Source organism: Oryx dammah, unplaced genomic scaffold (assembly GCF_014754425.2).
Source record: "Oryx dammah isolate SB20612 unplaced genomic scaffold, SCBI_Odam_1.1 HiC_scaffold_24, whole genome shotgun sequence".
Taxonomy (NCBI): Eukaryota; Metazoa; Chordata; class Mammalia; order Artiodactyla; family Bovidae; genus Oryx; species Oryx dammah.
Window position 1 is genome coordinate 54,364,014 of NW_024070208.1, and position 23,036 is coordinate 54,387,049.

Sequence of the window (23,036 nt, forward strand, 5' to 3'; positions counted from 1 at the left end):
TCCTGAGGACTCCAACACAGATACAAAAAATAAAACTCAATTTAACTACTCCAAATATGTTTTTAAAGAACATGAAAGTTTAACACAAATTCTTACCTCTTCTTTTTTTATATCTTTTTCTTGGTGCTGAAAAAATTCTACCTTTAAGCTTCCTGATGATGGCTGCTCTGGAGGAGGTAGATAACTCTTTGTATTCACAGCATCAAAAAGTTTTTCCACAAATATCTGTGTCTCTAAAACAAAAACCAGCACAGATTAACAGATTTCCTAGTTATTCTCCACTTCTTCACATCAGACTTCAGTATGATGAAATATATCTTGATTTTTACAAATCTAAAAATTATACTAAGACCAACAGCTTCCCAACCAGTGTGCTATGGTACAAGTCCCATGGTAACATGGATTCAGTCAATTCTCAGGATGCTGAGGGCTAGAAGGAATGGCCAGAGCCCGTGGGTCTGTCACCACCAGCCATCGCTAGTCTCCATGTACCCTGCCTAGTGTGCCAAACAGAAATATTATCATTACCTAGTTCCCGGCAAAGTGAAAAAAGTTGAGAAGCACTGTGCTAGACAATATCAGTAGTAGGTTCCTAAACAGTACTATCTTTCAGTCATTTTCTTAATCTTTTAAGGAAAACCATCAGCATTCTTTAAGAATGAGCACCGGATGTTAACGAAAAAAAAAAAAAAAAAAGATTTCCATTATAAATAAGCCATGAATAAAACCAGTAATTATACTATCTGTTCAACTTTATTACAGTTACAGCCTGTCTCTTACCAAACTCCTTTAATACTCTCTGAATCCTGTTTTAAGTTATCAAAGCAATATTTTGAAACCAAAGATCTTACCTTTTTGAAGAAATACATCCAGTTGATCAATACATAATGCCTTTAACTCTTTTTCACTTTTGTCTTTCTTTACCAAAGCGAGAACATACTTGGCCAGGGCTGATGGATCTGCATCACAGCTGAAGAAAAGAGCAACATTGAAGGAAATTTAGCCATAAACAACTGTACACTCTATAAGTTCCAATTACAAACTAAGTCAGCATGATAGTTAAATAAGTTAATATATGTAAGCATCATCTAATTCACAGAAGCAATGATGAACTAGAAGTTTTTCTCCCTCATATTAATATACTTTACACGTTACATGTAGTCATCATTCTGTATCCTACCAAACATATACTAATACATGTACTAAAGATTCAGAAAGTTCTATTATTTAAAAAAAAAGATAAGTTACAACAAATTATGGACAATACCAAAACATCAAAAACTAATAAGCAATGTGGTACCAATAAAAATACCAAGAGGCTATTCTCTCCCAAACAAGGTAAATAATTGTCAAACAATATCTGGAAAAGAGGACAATAAAAGGAAACTTGAAAACATACCACACAATATATACTTTTAATGAAACAAAAGAAAGGTTAGAAACAGACCCAAATACGCATAGAAATACAGATTTTACAAGGATGATATCCAAATCAAGGAAGAAGAGATGAACTACAAAATAAATGACACTGAGAAAACTTGGCAGTTATCTTTCTAAAAAATAAGTTGGACCCATAATTTATTCCATATACCACAGTAAAAACATGAAACCATTACAAATATTAGAAGAAAACAAGAAAAAGTTATCTTACAACTCTGGAGTAACAAACACTTTCTGAACTGCATTGCAAAAGAGTAATTTGATTATATTAATACAAATAAAAGCAAAAACTTAGGAGTGTAAAGAAGCCTTAAAAGTCAAACAAAATACTAAACAGAAAAACAATTCTTAAATGAGTAAAAATACAACCTCATCCATCCATAAGAGAAATTCAAATTTAAACTCTATACTGAAATATCATTTTTCTGTTACAAAGTTGAGAAAATCTAAATATATGAAAATATATCCTAGAGACAAAATTAAGGGGAAAACAACCAGTTTTCACACATTATGGCTGCTGAGAGGAACACAGTAGATACTAGAGTACGACATATCAAGGTCACAAATGCAACTGACCCAGCAATTCTATTTCAGTGAATAAACTTTACAGATATACTTACATGTTCAAAATGACTTGTGTACAAGGTATTCAGTGTCACACTGATTATAAAATAAAAAATCTGCAACTGTCCATTTACAGAGGACTGGAAAAAGAAAATATACTAAGTCTACACAAGGGAATGGCATACAACAAAAGGACAAAAAAGAATGGGGGAGTTTTCATGTCATAGAGATACCTCCCTATCAATTTGTTACATTTAAAAAGATAGAAAAAATCTGTATAGTATATTACCATGTGTGGGGAGAAAAGGAGAGATTATATATTTGGATTGGCTTATGTCTGAATAATGGAATATGTATAAGTATAAACTATGCTTGCCTGTTGATCGGGATGGAGAGTAGGAAGTTAGTGAAACTGAAACAGGGTCAGGAGGCCCTGATGCCCCAAACATGCCCATCAAATTTTTAAAAAGCAGGTAACTATTTTTCAACTAAGCTAAAGTTGTTACCTATTTAATTCACAATCATTTTCCAAGTTAGGGTGAATAAAATCATGGCAACAGCTAATAAGCACTAACATTTACTGAACCCTTATTTGAGCCATGAACTATGTTCCATACTTTACACCCTGTATTTAGCTCTCACTTTACTGATGAAACAGAGGCTCAGAGAAAAACTAGGCAAACTACTTCAGACTACATGCTAGTAACAGAACCAAGATTTAAACCTGAACTTCTTATAAAGTCTACTCTCTCAACACTACAGCCCCCAACCGCATTGTTTCTTATAGCGATCTACCCAGAAACCAGACCTCCAATTTACTTACTGCTACAAACATCTAGTTACAGCCACCAATTTACTTCTTAGCCATCCTAGCAAAAGCCCCTACAATGCCTCCCTATACACTTAAAGGCTGTCCAAGGCATAGTTCCTCTAATTTATTTCTTCCTGTGCTCTTCCCCTCAGAGTCCATTATTTCGATAAACCTCTGAATTCCTCAGCCCCATCTGCATCACTTTCTACTATTTTTCTATCCCACCAACTTATCAAAAACCCAACTCAGAACCCACTCCACCCCCAGGTTAGATTTAACTTCCTAGCTTGGGTTAATTTCATGCCAGCAACATGAACAATGTTCAGTAAATTGGATTTTCAAAGGACAGATGACACAAAAAGACTTACCAATCATGGCTTAAAAAAAAAAAAGACAAATACATTAGGGAATTACAGTGGGGAGAGATAGTGACTACAAACGAGGGGGAGAGGTAGGATAACTTAGTTCATTTGAGGAAAAACATGATACATTAGCAAAGACCCTGATGCTGGGAAAAGATTGAAGGCAGGAGGAGAAGGGGACGACAGAGGATGAAATGGCTGGATGGCATCACTGACTCAACGGACATGAGTTTGAGCAAGCTCTGGGAGATGGTGAAAGACAGGGAAGGGAAGCCTGGCATGCTAAAATCCATAGGGGTCACAAAGAGTCGGATCCAACTGAACGAATGAACAACACAACAATACATGACATCCTTCAATTTATTTTTATTGCTGTTTATTGTAAAATTGTTAGCAATCTTAACTCTAACAATAATAAACACAAAATATAATTCTACAAGTTCTACTAAAAGTTCAAATACTAAGAGTATTAATAAGGAACCTATATACATTAAAGCTAGAAAACTATAATACATATACCAAAAAGTCTTAATTCCTATACATACCTGGAATGTAACAATTCTACAGAAGTACAGTAGTAACACATCACTGAATCAAAAAGTACATCTTAAAGACAGTGGGCAACTCTGGTTGCACAGTAGTAACACTTAAGGAAAATCTGACTGCAAGTGAATCAACAGGTCTAATGTAACCATCTGTAATTTTGTTTCATTTATTTTATAAAAGCTACACAAGTCTGATACAGTATCAGAATTGAGAACTGCTCTATCAAGGAACCAGTACCACAGTTATCATATGCTGTGAAGACTCCCTACAGTATATGGCTCTGGTGACTGTCTTCAAACTCTTCAGTCTTCCCTTCAAAAGGCAGAGCCAAACTCCCTATCCTTTGGAGAGTAGGCTCAATTCAGTGCCTTGCTTCTAAACAATCAGAATATGGCAGAAGTGACAGTGTCTGACTTCTGAGGTCAGATATCATCTAGGTCATAAAAGACACAATGGCATACTCTGTTCTTTTTCTGGAATCATTTATTCTAGAGAAATCAGTTGCTGTGCTTCAAGGATACTCAAGTAGCCTTATGGAGAGTACCATGTGGCTACGAAATGAGGGCCCCCCAGGGTGGACTGAGGCCTCTCGCCAGTAGCCACATGTTAATGAACATGGAAGAAAATTATACAGCCCCAGTGGAACCTTGACAAGACTGCAGCACTGACCAACAACTTGACCACAATCTCATGAGAGACTACATAGCTAAGCTGCTCCAAATTTCTGACCCACAGGAATGATACATGTCATGAGATGATTAATGTCTGCTGTGCTACTAAGTTTCAGGGTATCTGTTAGTAATCACAAATCCACCTTTCTCATAGATCTATTTCCATTTATTCACAAAGACTTGAAGTGAATTACAACCTAAACAAAAAGAAAAAAATTCATTTCAATGGTACATGAGATTTTTAAGCACTTTCTCTTTAAAATTTATTTTAATATACTTATTTAAACCAACCACTTTAAAAATGCAGACAAAATGACTTGTGGTAAGTTAATTTTTTCATGTTTACCATAATGAGCATGAAAGTACTTAAATCTGTGATGAAATAAGCATGAAGAAATGGGACAATAACCTCATGCTGTACCTACAGACACACTTATACTGGCAATCTGGTAACTGCAAAAGAGACCATGAAATGATACTTATTCATGTTAGGTAACCTGAATAAGCACCATCACCTAAACCTTAACCTAACGAGGTATCAAGCTAAATACACTTTAGTTTACCAGAAATCACTGTGGTAAAATATATACATATAATACTATCGCTATCTTTACTGTTTTATTGCAACTGCTATTAATGAACAAATTCAGAGTCCCTACACTGAGTCCAAATGCTATAATTTGACTGAGTACTGGTTTGATAGCTGTGGTGAATTTTTAGTTTAATAATGACCTTTCTAATAACTGTCACTTCACATTTCTCTTAGCCAAACATCAAATCTATTCCATTTCCTCCATTATTTTTTAAACAGGACACTTTAATAGTGAATTAAAATGTTAGCAGCTAAAACTGTGGAGAAAGATTTTTTAAATTATTATGGTCTAGACTACAGTTTTATAAAATAGCAAGATAGAATTCCTGAATCTTTGCTCAGAATCTATTAGACGCAATTCAAATCAAATAAAGAACTAAGAAGTCCCAACAATCATAATGAATCAACAACCATACCAAAAAAATGCAAAATACTTAAAATGGTCTCAAAGGCACATTACTCTGTAAAATGTTAGACTGCAAATTACATAGTAGAAGTAAGGTTTACAATTTCACATTTAACAGCAAAACAGGAAATATGTATCTGGGAGGTAATTTTTCTTAAGTCCTATAGGAAGCCACTTCGTATTTATTTCAACACTTTTGAAAACAAAAGAAGGTATGTACTTACAAACTACAGCTAAGTAAAAAATAATCTGAACACAGTAAATCTGAATAGTAAATAATAATCTGAAGTTTAATATACCAGAATGTCATGGATCAGGGACAAAAGGCAAACAATGAATGTGCTCTTGTTACTATTTGTCTTAATTAAAAGTAGCACTGCTACTTCATCTGAGCATAGAGTAATAATAACCTACTATGCAAAATTAATGAAGTAAAAATATTTAAATTATGAATCAAAAGAAAACTATATTCTGATAGTAAGGGGTCAGTTATTTTTAAAAACTGTCTCCATGGTAAGCAAAGACTGTTCATGAGGTAATTTACCAGTTGCTGCTACTGACAATAGGTTTGTGATTTGAATGACACTTTATCTTGTCAGAGAGTCTACCCTCTGCCACACTACCACTACTTTGGAAACATGTGAAAGAAAAGTGGGGCTAAAATAGTTTTTAGATCAAGGAAAGAGAAAAAAAGAATCACATTTTGAAAATGTTAAGGACAAAGCAATAATACTGAAACTGATAAAATTTATTTCTACTTAGAAAACAGGCTTAATTTCCACAAGTTTTTTAAGTGCTTCTAAGATCAGCTTGATTCCAAGCTGGAATCAAGATTGCCGGGAGACATATCAATAACCTCAGATATGCAGATGACACCACCCTTATGGCAGAAAGTGAAGAGGAACTAAAAAGCCTCTTGATGAAAGTGAAAGAGGAGAGTGAAAAAGTTGGCTTAAAGCTCAACATTCAGAAAACGAAGATCATGGCATCTGGTCCCATCACTTCATGGCAAATAGATGGGGAAACAGTGTCAGACTTTATTTTGGGAGGCTCCAAAATCACTGCAGATGGTGATTAAAGCCATGAAATTAAAAGACGCTTACTCCTTGGTTTATGACCAACCTAGACAGCATATTCAAAAGCAAAGACATTACTTTGGCAACAAAGATCTGTCTAGTCAAGGCTACGGTTTTTCCAGTGGTCATGTATGGATGTGAAGAGTTGGCCTGTGAAGAAAGCTGAGTGCCGAAGAATTGATGCTTTTGAACTGTGGTGTTGGAGAAGACTCCTGAGAATCCCTTGGACTGCAAGGAGATCCAACCAATCCATTCTGAAGGAGATCAGCCCTGGGATTTCTTTGGAAGGAATGATGCTAAAGCTGAAACTCCAGTACTTTGGCCACCTCATGTGAAGAGTTGACTCATTGGAAAAGACTCTGATGCTGGGAGGGATTGGGGGCAGGAGGAGAAGGGGACGACCGAGGATGAGATGGCTGGATGGCATCACTGACTTGATGGCCATGAGTCTGAGTGAACTCTGGGAGTTGGTGATGGACAGGGAGGCCTGGCGGGATGCGATTCATGGGGTCACAGAGTCGGACACGACTGAGCAACTGAACTGAACTGAAGACCAGCAAAAACATAATCTGCCAATAAAGTATACTTCTGACCAACTGCAATTACCTTTCTGTGTGTCTGTTGTGGGGAAGGGAGTCAGGGAGGGGAGGGGAGGAGGGGAGAAAGTAAAACACAAAACAAGAAACTACAAAATAGCACTGAGGAGTGTGAGATGAAGGGGAAGCAAGCATGTATTTTAACTGATAAAAGCCAAATGAGATAACGTGTGAAAGGAAGGAAAAGGGATCATCAAGATGAGATAAAACTGAGAACTGATAACTCGAGAGCAAACAGTGTGGCTCTCGTGTGCAGCAGGGAGGCCACTGCTTTCTCTTCTCGGTGCCACCTTTCATAAATGTATAAACAAACCCAAACATTCTTAGAAACTGACCAGAATGGAAAGGTGTATCATCATCAGATAGCTTGCTAGAGATTCTTGGCCTGGAAAACTGAAATGTCAGAGTGCACTTGGTAGGTTTTCAAATAATTGAAGGGCTACCACAAGGAAGAAGGATCACCTTTATTCACTACATCCTCCATGGGATATAATTAGAACCAGTAAGTGGAAGCAAGAGATTCTGGTTTAAAATAGAGATGGAATTTTTTAATAATCAAAGGCCTCCCAAAGGCTGAATAAACTGCCTGAAAGAAAGTGAATTCTCTATCATTAGAAAGGTTTCAAGCATAGGTTCAACAGCCCCTGGCAGACAAGCACTAAATTAGATAGTAAATCCCTCACAAACCTCAAAGAGTGTAATCCTTAGGTTTAATTTGTTCATGGGGTATTGTGTAGATATATAAAAAGATAATACAGCATTCTTTTCAAATCTATAATAATGAGTAGCAACTTTATACTACATTATAGATAAAATATAAACTATAAAATATAGTTTCATCAAAAATATATCAAAATCAAAAAGTACAACTTCTTACTCGTATATGTAGCCTCTGCACCTAACACAGTACCTGAGACAATACTAAAAGAAAGAGAGAAAGAGAATATACTTACAAATTTCACTAGATTATTAGCTCACTTGTCAGGGCCCTTTCTTTTCCATTTTCATAAAGTTCTGAGAATAAAACTTTAGTTTATCAGTTATCTTCTAACAGCACATTCACCTTTCAAAAATATTTAATAAGCACCTAAAATGTCAGGTACTGTTCTAGAATCCTGGGGATACAAATTTGAAAACCAGAAAGTCCCTATCGTTACAGAATTTATTTCACTGGAGATGTAGGGAGGACACAGACCATACATACATACAAGGCATTCTCAAGTAGACAAGAGTTCTGAAGAGAAAATATGCAAGGTAAGGGAATACAGGGCTTCCCTGCTAGCTCAGAGGTAAAGAATCCACCTGCCAATGCAGGAAAAGGATATGTCAAACCATTTCAGTATTTCAACCTGGAAAATCCCATGGACAGAGGGGCATGGCAGCATAGTCCATGGGGTAGCAAAGAGTCTGACACGACTTAGTGACTAAACAACAATGAGGGAATAAAGTACAGAAAAGGAGTGAAGGGGAAAAAGAGAAAGAAAAGGGAAGGAGAAGGAATGAATGAGTAGATCCTAGGTAAGATTATCAGGAAAGGATAGGGATCTGAAGTTAGATAGGGAGCAGAACATAGTACAAGCAAGCTTTTTTGGCTTTCTAGAAAAAGATCCTTCTTCTAGGAAAAAGAAGGAACCCAACAGGAAAGACCTCAGGTGGGCATCTACTTGACACATAGGGGACAGGAGTCCAGTGGGATGGAGCAAAGTGAGCATTCACAAACATTTGGATCTCTCACTTTTGTAAGGATTTACAATTAACATCGGATCACTATGAAGTCATTCAAATCAATGATTTTAAAGGCATACAAATAAAACTTTAGCAATCTCTGAATATACTCTGTTAAGGATACAAATAATGCCCCTGAAAAGCATGGGGTGAACATGCTCATTCTCCTCCAGCTGTATCTGGACAGGGGAGCACATGCACTAAATAAGCTAGAAAAGCCAAAGCAATGCGCAAGATCAAATTTTTAATAAAATCTCCCCAAAGACCTTTATTTTCTTAAGAAAGACTTCAAAAAACATGAATCAACAGTCACTTTGCTGTACAGCAGAGACTGGCACAACACACAACACTGTAAATCAACTACACATTAAAAAAAAAACCTAATATAAAGGTTCTAATTAATCCTAACATCATATTAGCTTTCATTTTTTATTTAATACTTTCAAAATAGTAAAGTGAAAAAATATTGTACTGCAGTACAATATTTCAAAGAGTAGTTGGTTTCATTTTCTTCAAGCTTCTTGGAGGCTTTAGAAATTCAGTGGAAGATAACTGATGAAATGTAACCCAAGCTTCCATTTTCAGTAATCTTGAGAAGGAGGAACTGGAGGTGGCAGTGGGAATTAAAAATTAAATTTAAATATGTTAACTCAGTAACTTTAGAACACGGATATACACCCACGTCTGTTCCTACCAAATTTTCACTTTATATTCAAGAAAAATATCTAATTTGCATCAAAGTCATGCAACTATATTCTGTACTTCGAATTACTCTTTTAAAAACCCAAATTCCACTGCAACAGACTATATACATTGAAAAATCTGATTACCATAGTTTATTATACAGCTTCATCCAATTCAAATAAAGAGGGAAAATAGATTATTTGTATGTAGTAATTAGTTACAGGAAAGGTTACTCATTTATATTACATGCCCACTTCATTTTACAAAATAAAATGAACATACAGCAAGCATATCTAAACATGATCTATCCATGACCATCACACGTACCACTTCTTATCACTGGTAAAAACTTACCACAAAATATGCAATTATAATGCTGAAAACTACTTAGCTAGTTCCTTCATTCTTTTGTATTACCCTCAAGAAATGGCAGGAGTGCCTCCTTACCTTGAGAGCAGTGGTTCTCAAATTTTTGGTCTCAGAATCCTTTTACACTTTACAAATTAGGGAGAACCCAGAGGAGCTTTTATTTAAAATGATTCTTCTATATGGCATTATTTATAACAAAATTTAAAACTGAAAAAATTCTACACTATTTAGCTTAAAATAACTAAATAAACCCATTACAATTTAACATAAATACTTGGGAGGAGGCAGGAAGAGTAAACCAGAGGAGGAACTTATGGATATAAACAAGAGGGAAGTCGAAGTGTAGGCACAGCTAGATCCAGGAGTTCAAATGGTGTTACCAGGACCTTCCCTTTCCATTCTGCTTTCCTTTGAATTTTCGTTTTGAGGCAGGCGTTCTCCATGTGGCAACAAAAATGGCCCTGAGCAGTTCTGTACTTACATTCTTCTGACAGCAAGAGCAGCCTCCCCTCTCCAACAGCATCATCATATTGGTTCTGGGAAATGACTGACCTTAATTTGAGCTATACCCCCACTGCAGGGCAGGGCTGCACGGAGCTCAATGACTAATTGAATAACCTGAAATTAACACACATATCCCCTGCTTTTTGAAAATTTGCTTTATGTCACTTTGTGACTTTTACAGAAGAGCTATACTGCTAATAACCACAAGAAATTTGGAAGGGATTTTCACTTTTATGAGAAAAGATGAAAAGCTGAAAGTCTCCAGCATTTGCTTTGTAGCAAGTTGAAGAGAAGTTGGTATTATCATGAGCAGACAGAGTGGCACTGCTAAGATCCTTTCCCAGGAACTACACCAGGCATCTCAGCATCAGGCCACCACAGCTCTGAACTGTGTCTGTGAGCAGCTATGCTTTATCCCAACTTATTTTGTGCACCCATTAACAAGATGTGTCCTAAAGTAATGACTTCTTCACTTCATGACATTTTGGCTTAAGAAAAGTTTCACAGGAACGCTCTGTTTTCAGAAATCAGGGGAAATCTGTATCCTATACTTTTTATGAATACAGTTATATTCCCACAAGAAAATAAAACTTTGGTAAAACTGATAATGTTTCTTTTTTTTGGGCAAATACCATTGATGCCTGGCTTAAATAATAGACAGGTTCTTTTATCTTTTACATTTAATCTGTCTTAATATGCTGTTTTGGTTGAAATACATGAAGAAAATACCTCCTCAACTAGTATACAATTGGAAAAGTGGAGACCTCATAGATTTCATGGAAGGGTCTCAGGAAATCCCAGGAGTCACACAGTTGAGAATCACTGCTTTACAATTTATTCATCAAGTATTAAGTGTCTGATTCAAAGACAGTCTTCAAACTCCCCAAGAGTCAGACTTCATACTGTTCAGTGCAAAAAGCAGTAGCCCAAATAACAAATTAAGCATACACACGTATGGTTACACAATCATGTTACAGAATTCTCTCTCAAAGGAGAAGTAGACTGCAGGTGAAATGCTGATATGGCAGCCCTCAAGAAAACTCCATTATTTCTTAAATGTTTTACATTTCAATTCACAGCTGAGGAAGAATCAAATTTGCTGGGAAAGGGCTCTGGCTTCCAAAGTCCACTCCTTCAGTTACTTATATGTGGGGTCCCATTTACCTAGTTACAAAACAGATCTGAAGCATTTCATGCCTTCAGTTACTAGCAGAGGCTAAGGAACATTTTCTCCCTTGACTAAGAAGGGGCAGAATTATCCAAAAGAAATAGCACTAAGACTAGAAATCTGAAAAACCTAATTCTGTCATTCTATTTTTAATTAAATTCTTATTACCTGCTCCCTCATATGTTAAAAAAAAAAAAAGTCTGGCTAATACTGTGTAGCTTATGATAGACTTCTAGTTTTTTTCTAATATTGCCACAACAGTTTTCTAATATTGCTATCAAATCACGCTGAAATTTTTTCATTATAAAGGGGATACTTTCCACCTCACAGACCTCACAGCTAAAAAACGAACCTTCAGTTTCCTTATCTGAGAGAACAGCTGCTCTGCCAAATTAGAAATAATTACAAATAAATATGATTACAAATGAGAAAGCATTAACCTGCAAACACCAAAGCAAATGCACTACTAATGAAAAAAACAGATTAAAAATGTGAAATTATAAGATGCTTATTATCACCACTCCCTTTGAAAAGATGTTAAAACTTAGTTACTATATTTTAAGCACTATTCCCTTTCAAATCTATGTTCTCTTCTAAGCCAAACTGTCAGCTTTTTTTGAAGCAGTCTGGTATTGAAAAGCACTGAACTCCAAAAACCCAGAGGTTTTCAGATTTCTAGTGTTATCTTACTTTATTCATTTATTACGTAATCCTGAGTTAGTATTTTATTTCTCTAGGCTTCCACTTTCTCATTTTTAAAACAAAGGCACTGAACCATATAACCTGACCAAATGGGTCATTTTTTAGGAATAAGATACAAAAGCTTTCACCATCATTGCACTCCCTCCCCTACTTAAAATAATTCAGTATGTAATCTGAAAAAAAATTGAGAGAGGAAAAAAAAAAAACCAAAATGGTTCCTTCTAGATCTTTTTCAAAAGCCACAGAACTCCCTCTTCTGAACACTGGTGAGCAAGGTTTGAGCCTTTGGGAAAGATAAAGAATAACTAAATAGAAACATTTTACATATTTTTCCTGAATTCCCAGGAAACAAGATCTGTACATATTTCTATCACTGTTAAAATGTTACTATTGGTGTACTTGTCTGTTTCAGACTAGATAACAAAGTATCTTTTCCCTAGAACCAATCACACTGGAGAAGTGTACTAATTATCACAATAAATAATAGCATTCTTAATTAGGGGTATAGCAACCAAAACACACACAGAACAATTTTCAGTTAAGATCAAACCCAATTATAGCAAATATAAAAGTGTGCCAACAAGTTCAGAGCTGTCATGGATCTCAAGAAAGGTCAATAAAAAAAAGTCCACAAGCATTTTGACAAGTCCTTCCTGGCTGCTTTTTCTTCCATAACCTGACTGCTGAGATGCCCCTCATTGCATTCAGTACATATGTTCAAAGCATAGTACTTCTATCTTCCTACCTTCTGCCAAAGTCCAAATTTAGACATTTTACAACTCACTCTTAAAACTAGACTAAAAAACTGCTATTTAGTCTTTCTTGTCTCCAAAATGTTACAACTTAATCAAATCTCTAAACATCATAGTTTCATTCTCAAAAGAAGATCTGACCAATTATTCCATTGCTTTAATTAACCCTCCCAGTATCCTATAACCTAGTCCCCCGAAATGTCCATACACTTTGGTATGGCATAATTCATCCCTCCTTAATTTGAAACCAGCAAAGGCTAGCTGGAGTCAAAAACCTTTTCCTAAGCATAATGAAGAGTCGTAATTCCCCACAGAACTGCTCTTCCAATTTGGGGCACTCGATATCTTCAGAAGTTTTAAAACTTTAACACAATCCAATTTGAGAAAAGTGCTTGAAATACTTCACAGACTGCTAAGTACAAATTTATGAAAGTCTTCAAAATGAGATCTCTTTCACAATCTGTTATTATAAAAAACTTTTTTGAAAATGTAAAGTACTATGCTGCTACTGCTAAGTCGCTTCAGTCGTGTCCGACTCTGCGAGACCCCATAGACAGCAGCCCACCAGGCTCCCCTGTCCCTGGGATTCTCCAGGCAAGAACACTGGAGTGGGTTGTCATTTCCTTCTCCAATGCATGAAAGTGAAAAGTGAAAAGTGAAGTCGTGTCCGACTCTTCACGACCCCATGGACTGCAGCCTACCAGGCTCCTCCATCTATGGGATTTTCCAGGCAAGAGCACTGGAGTGGGGTGCAAGTACTATAGCCATCATCAAATAGTATAAAAAGAACAAGGTTCACACTGACAGTTTATTATGTTTTTTATTTATAACTGAAGATTTTTATAAATGCTTTCCCATATCAACTTTTAAACTGCCAGTAAGCAACAGCAAATTGATGAGAATATAAGCAGAGCAGCTGTTTTCTTGCCCCCCCCCCCCCCCCGCCTTTTTTTTTTGGTAGGGTAACCAACCAATTCTCTGTGAAGACCTGGAATCCTAAAAGGAGTTTGCTCAGCCCTCCTATTCTTCTCCTAGACTTAGCTAGTTGAAAGCTGGGAGTGCCCTGGCAGATCTCTTCTAATTTTCCTTTCCTACTTCCACAACTACTCTTGTGGTTTTAGCTGCTAAGTGTTGAGTGTGTATACACTTCGCTGTTTTATAATACTATTGCCACGGTCCCTCATCGATGATGATAAGCAATTAGCCTCAATTTGAGTCTTTATTTTCTTATATGTAAAGTATCTTTTTTCTTTGACTACTTTTAAAAGTCTTTTTATTTGATCAGCAGTGTGTGACCATGAAATGCTCACAGCTGTGTGTGTGTACACGCAGACGCGCACACACACACATTTTATCCTGCTTGATTTTGCCAATTTGGATTTATGTTTTAATGTCTTTCACCCATTTTTGGAAAGTCCTTGGTTGTTATGTCTTCAAACATTTTTTCTGCTTCATTTTTCTTCCCTTTTTCCCAGAATTCCAGTAACTTTATTTTAGGTTGCTTGATACTGTCTTACAGATCTCAGATATATCTTTAAAATTACTTTTGTCCCTTTGATTTGGATATTTTCTATTTTCCTACATTCAAGTTCACTGCTGTTTTTTTCTTATGGTGTCCAGTCTGCTAATTTCTGCTGTACTTTTCATTTCTAGATTTCTCCATTAAATTCTTCTGGATAGCTTCTGTGTATTAACTGAAGTTCCCCATATCTTTATGTATGTTGTCCGAATGCTTAAATAAATTCTTCAGCATTTTTATCACAGTTAAAGTTTTTGTCTAATAATTCTAATACTTGAGTCATCTCTCCATTGACTATTTCTTCTCAAGTGAATCTTACTTTCTTACTATTTTGTGTTCCTTGCTATTTCATTAAGTTGAAAATTTTGTGTAAAAGAACACTGAGGTAGAGACTGAAGTAAATAAGATTTATCTTCAGTAAAGGGTATGTCCTTTCTTTTGCTAGGACACTAGAGTGGAGTCAACTGTTCTGTAACTGACATGGCTTGGGCTTTGTAAGAAACTTAGTTTGATTCAGTTCACCACTGGCTTCTAATGTTTTTGAGGGCATGATCAGGATAATCTTTTTTTTTTTTTAACTGTTGCATTATGATTTAATCTAATTGCATAATATTTGAAATTACAACCCCTCTAGATTTCTAAGAGAAAGATTATGCATGGCTCTGTATTCAATTTTGCACTGTTACATTTGAATCACATAGTGAATTTCACATCATGATGGATCAATTTAGAACTCCCATACAGCACCTCAAATTATATAAAATGGAAGCAGTTCTTAAAGGTTTGTGGCCACATTTTGAAGCACCTGATACATTACAGTCCAACATTGCTGGTTTAAAAAAAAAAGTTTCTATCACTATCAGGATCTCGCGTTTTATAAGAACTGGAATCTCAGCATTAACAAGATTCTGGATACCTGCCTGTGCTTTACCTCCAGGCCCTAGTTTTTGAAACTACAAGAAAAATATAAAACCAATGGCCTAAGCTTTCCTCTGAAGAAAGAAGGAAAAGCCAGCAAATTAAACTCTAAGTAGAAAAAGGCAACAATAAAAATATAATATCAAAATAGAAAACAATCAAAGCTAATACTGTTCTTGGTAAAAGATGACTAAAATTGATAAACTATTAGCAGAAATGGTCAAGAAAATAAAAAAGTAATATTACCAAAATCAGGTATAATTTTTAAAAGAGGAGGGGAAGCATCAAAAAGATTCTATAGTCATTAAATGAGTGATAAGGCAACAATGCAAACAACTCTGTGTCAATACATCTAGCAACTTAACAGAAAAACCCTTAAAAAAACATAGATTACCAAAAGTAACACAAGAAGAAACAGAATACCTAAATAGACCTATACCTGTTAAACAAACTGATTTTGTAACAAAAGATCCATTTCACAACAAAATCTTCATTCCCAGATGGCTTCATCAGTGAAATCTAACATTTTATAGAAAAAATAAAATACAGCCCTCATAAACAGAAGCAAAACTTAACAAAATATTAGCAAATCAAATCCAGTAATATGCATAAAAAGGATAATTACATCATGACCAAACGGGGTTTATCTCAGAAATGCAAGGTTGGCTTAACATTTGAAAACCAATCCAGGTAACGTACAATATTAACAGAAAAAGAGAGAAAAGCACGTGATCATTTCAATAAATGTAGACAAAGAATTTGACAATTCTTTACCTTTTCATGACAAATCACTCTGCAAATTAAGAACAGAAGAGAATTTCCTCAATCTGGTAAAAGGCAATTATTAAAAAAATCTAGCACTAACATCAGTTAATACTTAAACACTAGGTCTCTATCCCCTAAGACTTGGACAAAACAAGGATGTCAACTCTTAGACTACTTCAATTTAACTTACACTGTTGTTCCTAACCTATACAATAAGAAATGAAAATTTTTTAAAAAATCAGAAAGTAAAACTATCACAGATAACATGACTGATAAATTCCAAAGTATCTATAAAATAGCTACTGTAAATAATAAGGATTCTCAGTTGCAAAATACAAGGTCAATATGTAAATATCAATCAATATGTAAATAACAATAAAATTTGAAAAATGATCCTCTTTCTTCTAAAATTGATCTCTACATTCAACTCAATCCCTATCAACAATCAACACAGGCCTTCTCATAGAAACTGAAACACCGACTCTCACCTTTATAGGGAAATGAATCCAGCATAAACCAGACAATTTTTCAAAAGGACAAACTAGGAGGATTTACATAACCTGATTTCAAAAATTATAAAGTTATTTAGACAGTGTGGTATAAGCATCAGAATACATACATATCACTGGACCAAGACAGAGTCCAGAAACAGACTCACATACACAGTTAATTATCAACCAACATGCCAAATGTCAGTGGACCAAGACAGAGTTCAGAAACAGACTTATAAGTACAGTTAATTATCAAACGACAAGCCAAGTCATCCAATAGGAAAGTCTTTTTTTAGGGACCATTTATGGAAAAATAAACAATACACTTATTAAAAAAAAAAAAAAGATAAAAGAGCCACTGGCCCTACCTCATTCCATATGCATTTCTGGCTTTTCATTTCTTGACTCCAAACAGCCTTGAGCCAGGGCAGCCAGTCCCTGTCAGGGAGAGTCCTCCTGAGTTCCCCAGAGCGACATGAGCTCTGGCAGGTGCTGGGGACTCGGGGAAGAGGCTGCTCCTGGGCAGAGTCAATCTGCCACTGAAACAGATTACTAGGCTGGCTTGCCAAAACTGTCAATAAACACAAGTTTGTGTGCCTGATGGACACACAGGTAGGCCAAACAAGCCTAAATGTCAGAGTTTGGAGCAGAGAAACAATTATTACAGGGCCAAGTAAGAACAGGTGGCTTGTCTGAATGCCTCCATATGCATTTAAAAATTCATTTGAGATAAATGACCTAAACCTACCAAGAGGCAGAATATTTCTAGAACATATAACGTCTTTATGATCTTGGAGGAGATAAAGACTTGTTAGACATAACCATAAAACAAAAATAAACTGGACTTAATAAAAATTTCTGCCCACAAAATGACATTATTATATAGTACTCCCCCCTTATCCACAGGGCTTCCCAGGTGACTCAGTAGTGAAGACTCCACCTGCACTACAGGAGATATGGGTTCTATCCCTGGCTTGGGAAGACCCCTGAAGAAGGAAATGGCAACCCACTCCAGGATTCTTGCCGGGAAAATCCCATGGACAGAGGAGCCTGAGGGGCTACAGTCCACGAGGTCACAACGAGTCAGACATGACTGAGCAACTGCACGCTCACCTTATCCATGGTGGAAATACATTTCAAGACACCCAGTGGATGCTTGAAACCACAGATACACCCTACTATACACTAAGTTTTTTCCCATACAGGTATGTATGTGTGCTAAGTCACTTCAGTTGTGTACAACTCTGAGACCCTAGGGACTGAAGCCCACCAGGCTCCTCTGTCCATGGGATTCTCCAGGCAAGAATACTGGAGTGGGTTGCCATGCCCTCCTCTAAGCATCTTCCCGACCCAGGGATCAAACCTACATCTGTGTCCTGCATTGGCAGGTGGGTTCTTTACCACTAGCACCACCTGGGAAACCCAAGAATACCAGAGTGGTTGCCATTTCCTTTTCCAGGGGATCTTCCCCACCCAGGGATGGAACCCAGGTCTCCTGTCCGTCTCCTGCATTGCAGGCAGATTTTTTACCCGCCACTTATACACACATACCTATGACCAAATCAGGTAGATAAATTAGGCACAGTAAGAGATTAACAATAATAGAATAATTATAACTATATACTGTAATAAAATTGATGTGAGTGTAGTGTCGCTTTCTCTCTTCTTTCAAAATACATTATTTTAAAATTGAAGGCCTTATCCATCTTAGGTACTTACCACACAGCTGTCAAAACTTTTGCACTTTGAAGCGTGACAGCAAAACTAGAAAAAATTTTTCTCCTTTTTCACAATTTCCAGATAGAAGATTCATTCTTACTATAAATCTCAGCAACTTCAGTACCGAATTTTTCCTTTCCTTATTGAGAATTTCCACCTTTTTGTTTAAAGGAAGCACTTTATGGCTTCTCTTTGATATATTCAAACTGCCTATACTAATCTTGAGTGCTGCAGTCATAATTAAGCAAAATAAGAGTTACTTGAACACAAGCACAGCAGTATAGTATCACGAGAGCAAAGCTGATAACCAGGACAGTTACTAAGTGACAAACGGTTGGGATATGCTGGACAAAGGAATGATTCACATCTTGGGCAGGACAATGCAAGATTTCATCATGTTACTCATAAAAGCATGCAGTTTAAAACTTATAAATTGTTAATTTCTGAAAATTTCCATCTAATATTTTTAAACCATAGCTCATCATAGGTAACTGAAACCACAGAAAGCAAAACCACAGATAAGGAGGGACTACTGCACACAAGTCACAGAGTAGGGGAAAAACCTGTAGGACATGTATTCTACATGAATAAAGAGCTCCTAGATACTGGCAATAAGATAGCCCAATTTTAAAAATAAATAAGACTTAGCCATAAGCTTTCCTTGTGGTTCAGCTAGTAAAGAATCCGCCTGCAATGCAGGAGACCTGGGTTTGATCCCTGAGTTAGATCCCCTCGAGAAGGGAAAGGCTATCCAGTCCAGTATTCTGGCCTGGAGAATTCCATGGACTATACCGTATACAGTCCTGGGATTGCAAAGAGTCAGACATGACTGAGAGACTTTCACTTCACTTCACTTCAGCCGCTTTACAAAAGATGTGACAGTCAATAAACACATGAAAAGGTCCTCAATAGTATTACTCATCAGGAAAATGCAAATTAAAACCATAAAGAGAATTAAACTGTCAGTCCAAAAAGGGTAAGATGTCATTTTATACTCACTATAAAGGTTTAAAAACAACAACAAAAAACTTAACAATACTAAATAATGCTGAGGATATGAAGCAACTGGAACTCTCACAAATCACAGATAGCAATGTGAAATAGTTCAACCACTTTAGAAACAATTTCTAAAGTTTCTTATAATAGAAAACATGCAGCTACCCTATGACCTAGCAAATACCCCTCTAGGTATTTACCCCTCCCCCAAAAGAAAATATTTCAACAACAGCTTAATTAAAAATATTCACAGCAGTCATATTCATAATGCCAACATAAGAGTGGATGTCTTGTTAGAAAGAAAAACTCAGAAAGAGGCACAAGAGAGTTTCCCAGAGAAAGTTCTAGATCCTATTTTATATGGTGATTACATAGGTATATGTAACTGTCAAAACTTATGCAACTGATCTGTTTAAAAATTACCACATGATACATACATAACTATGCTTCTATCTGTTCAGCAAATCAATAAACGATGGTTAAATAAATTATGGTATACCCATTACATTAAAATACTATGCAACCTGAAAAAGGGGGGGTGTCTCTTATGTATTATATTGAATGACCTCCAATTATAGAAAAAAGGAGAAAGAAAAATATATATAACATACTGTACAAGTGACTGAACACACCCACAGGCAGAATATGTCAGAAAGAACAAATGAGTAACATATCTCCAATTCCTACATCTTTTACACACACACACAATACTAAATATAACCTCAAGTTAAAAATAAACTTTTACCTATTTCAGAAATTACCACCTGTAAACTGAAAAAGACTTCCACATAAACAAAGTAGTAGGAAGATAGTGAATAAGTCCAGCAGGAAGCATTTACCATCCATTCATTCCTGGGGAGTAAGGAAGCAGGAGGAAGAAAAATTCCTAAAAGCCTACACTTAGCTCAAGTTTTGGTCATTCTCAACACAAACATACCAAACACTGGAATATATTATTTTCCATTTTGTTACTAATACTATCCCTATACCTGGATTTATACATATAAAATAATTCATTTAAAAGCAATGTAAGCCAAAAAAAAGTAATTGCTAAAACAGAAAATGCTAAATGCATTTTAACTATTCATCACTCAGATGGAAAAGTCAACTAAGGTTGCAGCAGTAAAATGAGGTAAGAAAGTCATGAAAAATGTTTTAGCCAATAATTAATTACAGAAACTCTTTTACCAGCTATAAAATTCATCAGACTAGAATTACCATAATTTTTTGTGCAGCTCTATGGAGCTAAGCAATCTTGCATATACCAGCATTCACATACTTTAATGAGTAAATGCTAATATTTCTCAGTGTCCTTTCCCTCTTTAAAAAAAAAAAAATCACAGTCTTTAGTTAATTTGAAAATGTTGTAAGGTAAAAATAAAGTGAAACAGACCCAGAGATTAGTAAATCTTCAAAGTGCTCATATATCTGCTTTTCCAAAACAGTTTTATACAAATGCTTCTTCTCTCTTAGATCATGGGTGCACAAAATAGAAATTTCAACTAATGCATTTGAAACCCAGGTGTACACCCCCCACGAGGCATTGTGTTGGGTGCCATACAAGAGAACACTTAACATTTTGAGTTTATTTTCAAGGACCTTAGACTCTAATAAGAACAGTAAAACAAAAGAATTAACTACTGAACAAGTCTGCAAATGATGAGTGTCAAAAAAACACGCAAACTGGCACTAGGAGAGGAGACTCACGGAAGAGTCACTGATTTCAACTGGACAGATAAAACAGCTTTCTGGATGAACTGGAATTGCAATGGACCTTTGATTTCAACATATATAATAGAAACCAAGAAAGGCATTACATCACAATACACAGCAAAACTCTGGAATAGAAATGTCTCGTCATTAATCCTGTCTCTTATCATTTATTAGCTATGAATGAAGTATATTACTTAAACTTCCTAAGAGTCAATTTCTTCATCTTTAAAATTGGAATAACAGAACCCAGCTCACACAGTGAATGCACAAACATTAGCAAATAGTAAGCACTCAATGAATGTTACCTTCTACATAAAGTTGGGGCAGAAAGGACAATATAAACTATGTGATAAGAGAATCAGAATGTAAAGTTCAGCTTTTGTTGAAATTAAGACTTACGTAAAAAGTAGGAATATATAAACTGGAAAGATAATTTGAAACAGACATTAGAGTTCTGAAAGTCAAGTTAAGAAGTATGCAACTGATTATTTAGAAGTGCTGAAGATTTTGATCACACAATACAATAAACAAGCTGGGTATTCAGGCCAGAAGAACTCCAAACGAGAAAAAGACTGAAGATAGGGAGGTTTGTTAGAAAACAAACTGCAGTGGATTAGATAAGGAGTGCAGGGTTCCCTACTGACCACTGTCATTAGTAAGAATTATTAAAAGAGACAGAACCCAATGATTAACTGAATGGGGGGAAAGGAATGAAGGGAGGAGAAGACAAAAAAAATAAAAGTTCAAGCCCAAATAATTTGGAAAAATGAAACGGAAATAAGTGAATATTTTATTTTCAGAAACATACAGCGGTTTGAAGTTCAGGTGAAAAGGATCAGGCACAGAGCTAGCAGTTTTAAGCCCAGACATACCTATGAGAAAAATAAATGCTTACAGGTACTCTTGAAAAAGCTCTAAAATTCAAATGCAAATACATCTATGCAATATCCTGGGGAAGGGAGTCTTTAATCAAACTTTCAAAGCAACTACCACACACACACAGTTTTTAAAACCAATGGCACATATTACAATAGAAACCATCCATAGGAATGAATGTGAATAAAGGGTCAGGAGTGGTAATGATTAAGAAAAAAGAGTCATGGGAACAGAACAAAGAAAAATACAATTCAAAGGCAGGAAAAAGAGCTTAAGGAGATAGGACTGATTTGTGAAGAAAGAGAACCAAAATATTAGGGATCTAAGTCATGAGAAGTTTAAAGAAAAAAAAGGCAGCTATCAACACTGTCTAATGTCATACATAGAGGTCAAAGAACTAAAATTTCTATAAGTCTTTACATTTAATAAACAAATTCAATGGTAACACTGGGGTAGGCAATTTCGGTTGAACATGAATATAAAGAAACTATTGTACGGTATTAAGAAGTAAATGGTTGGGGACAAATGAGTGAAAAATTAAAGGCTGACTACTATTTCAAGATTTAACAGTGACAGGAAAAGAAAGCTAGCATGAAAAAGACTAGAAGTATGATTTAATTCTTTGTTTTGTTTTTTGCTGAGCTTAAGGAATGAGAGACTGACTATAACCAAAAGGGTCTGCAGAAAATGAAAAATCAAAGGAGAGGAAGAGTAAATAAAATTCAGAAATAAAAAGACCACCTTTCAGTTCTTCCTGTGAAACAAAAATAAATTTTAATGTCGTTAGAAAGGTATAGTAATAAGTGTGGGTAAAGGAGAAATGACTACAAAACTCTAGGTTTCTGTCTTAGACTCTAAAGCACTCATAATCACAATGCCTAAGAACTTTCTTCCTTTACAAAGGAACAAAGCTTTTTTTGTAGCTACTACTACAAAAATCTAATAGTAAAAAAAGTACGCATACACAGGCACACACATAGAGAAGCAGGAAAGGATACACTGCATTATGTTGTAGTAAATTAAGAACAAGGCTCCAGAGTCAAAAAGCTTGAGTTTAAATCACTGTTCAGT

General features: G+C 35.7%; 1 protein-coding gene across 20 annotated transcripts in view; it reads right to left on the reverse strand.

The window, feature by feature from the left end:
* RBM26 (RNA binding motif protein 26) overlaps window positions 1-23,036 on the reverse strand; it is an 84,359-nt gene that overhangs the window by 55,902 nt on the left and 5,421 nt on the right. For all 20 annotated transcript variants that reach the window (XM_040267311.1, XM_040267310.1, XM_040267301.1 and 17 more), the window contains exons 2-3: window positions 852-970; window positions 97-233 (exon numbers count right to left, since the gene is read on the reverse strand). In XM_040267311.1, the coding sequence (XP_040123245.1) occupies window positions 97-233; window positions 852-970 (256 nt within the window). The remainder of the gene's footprint in view (window positions 1-96; window positions 234-851; window positions 971-23,036) is intronic.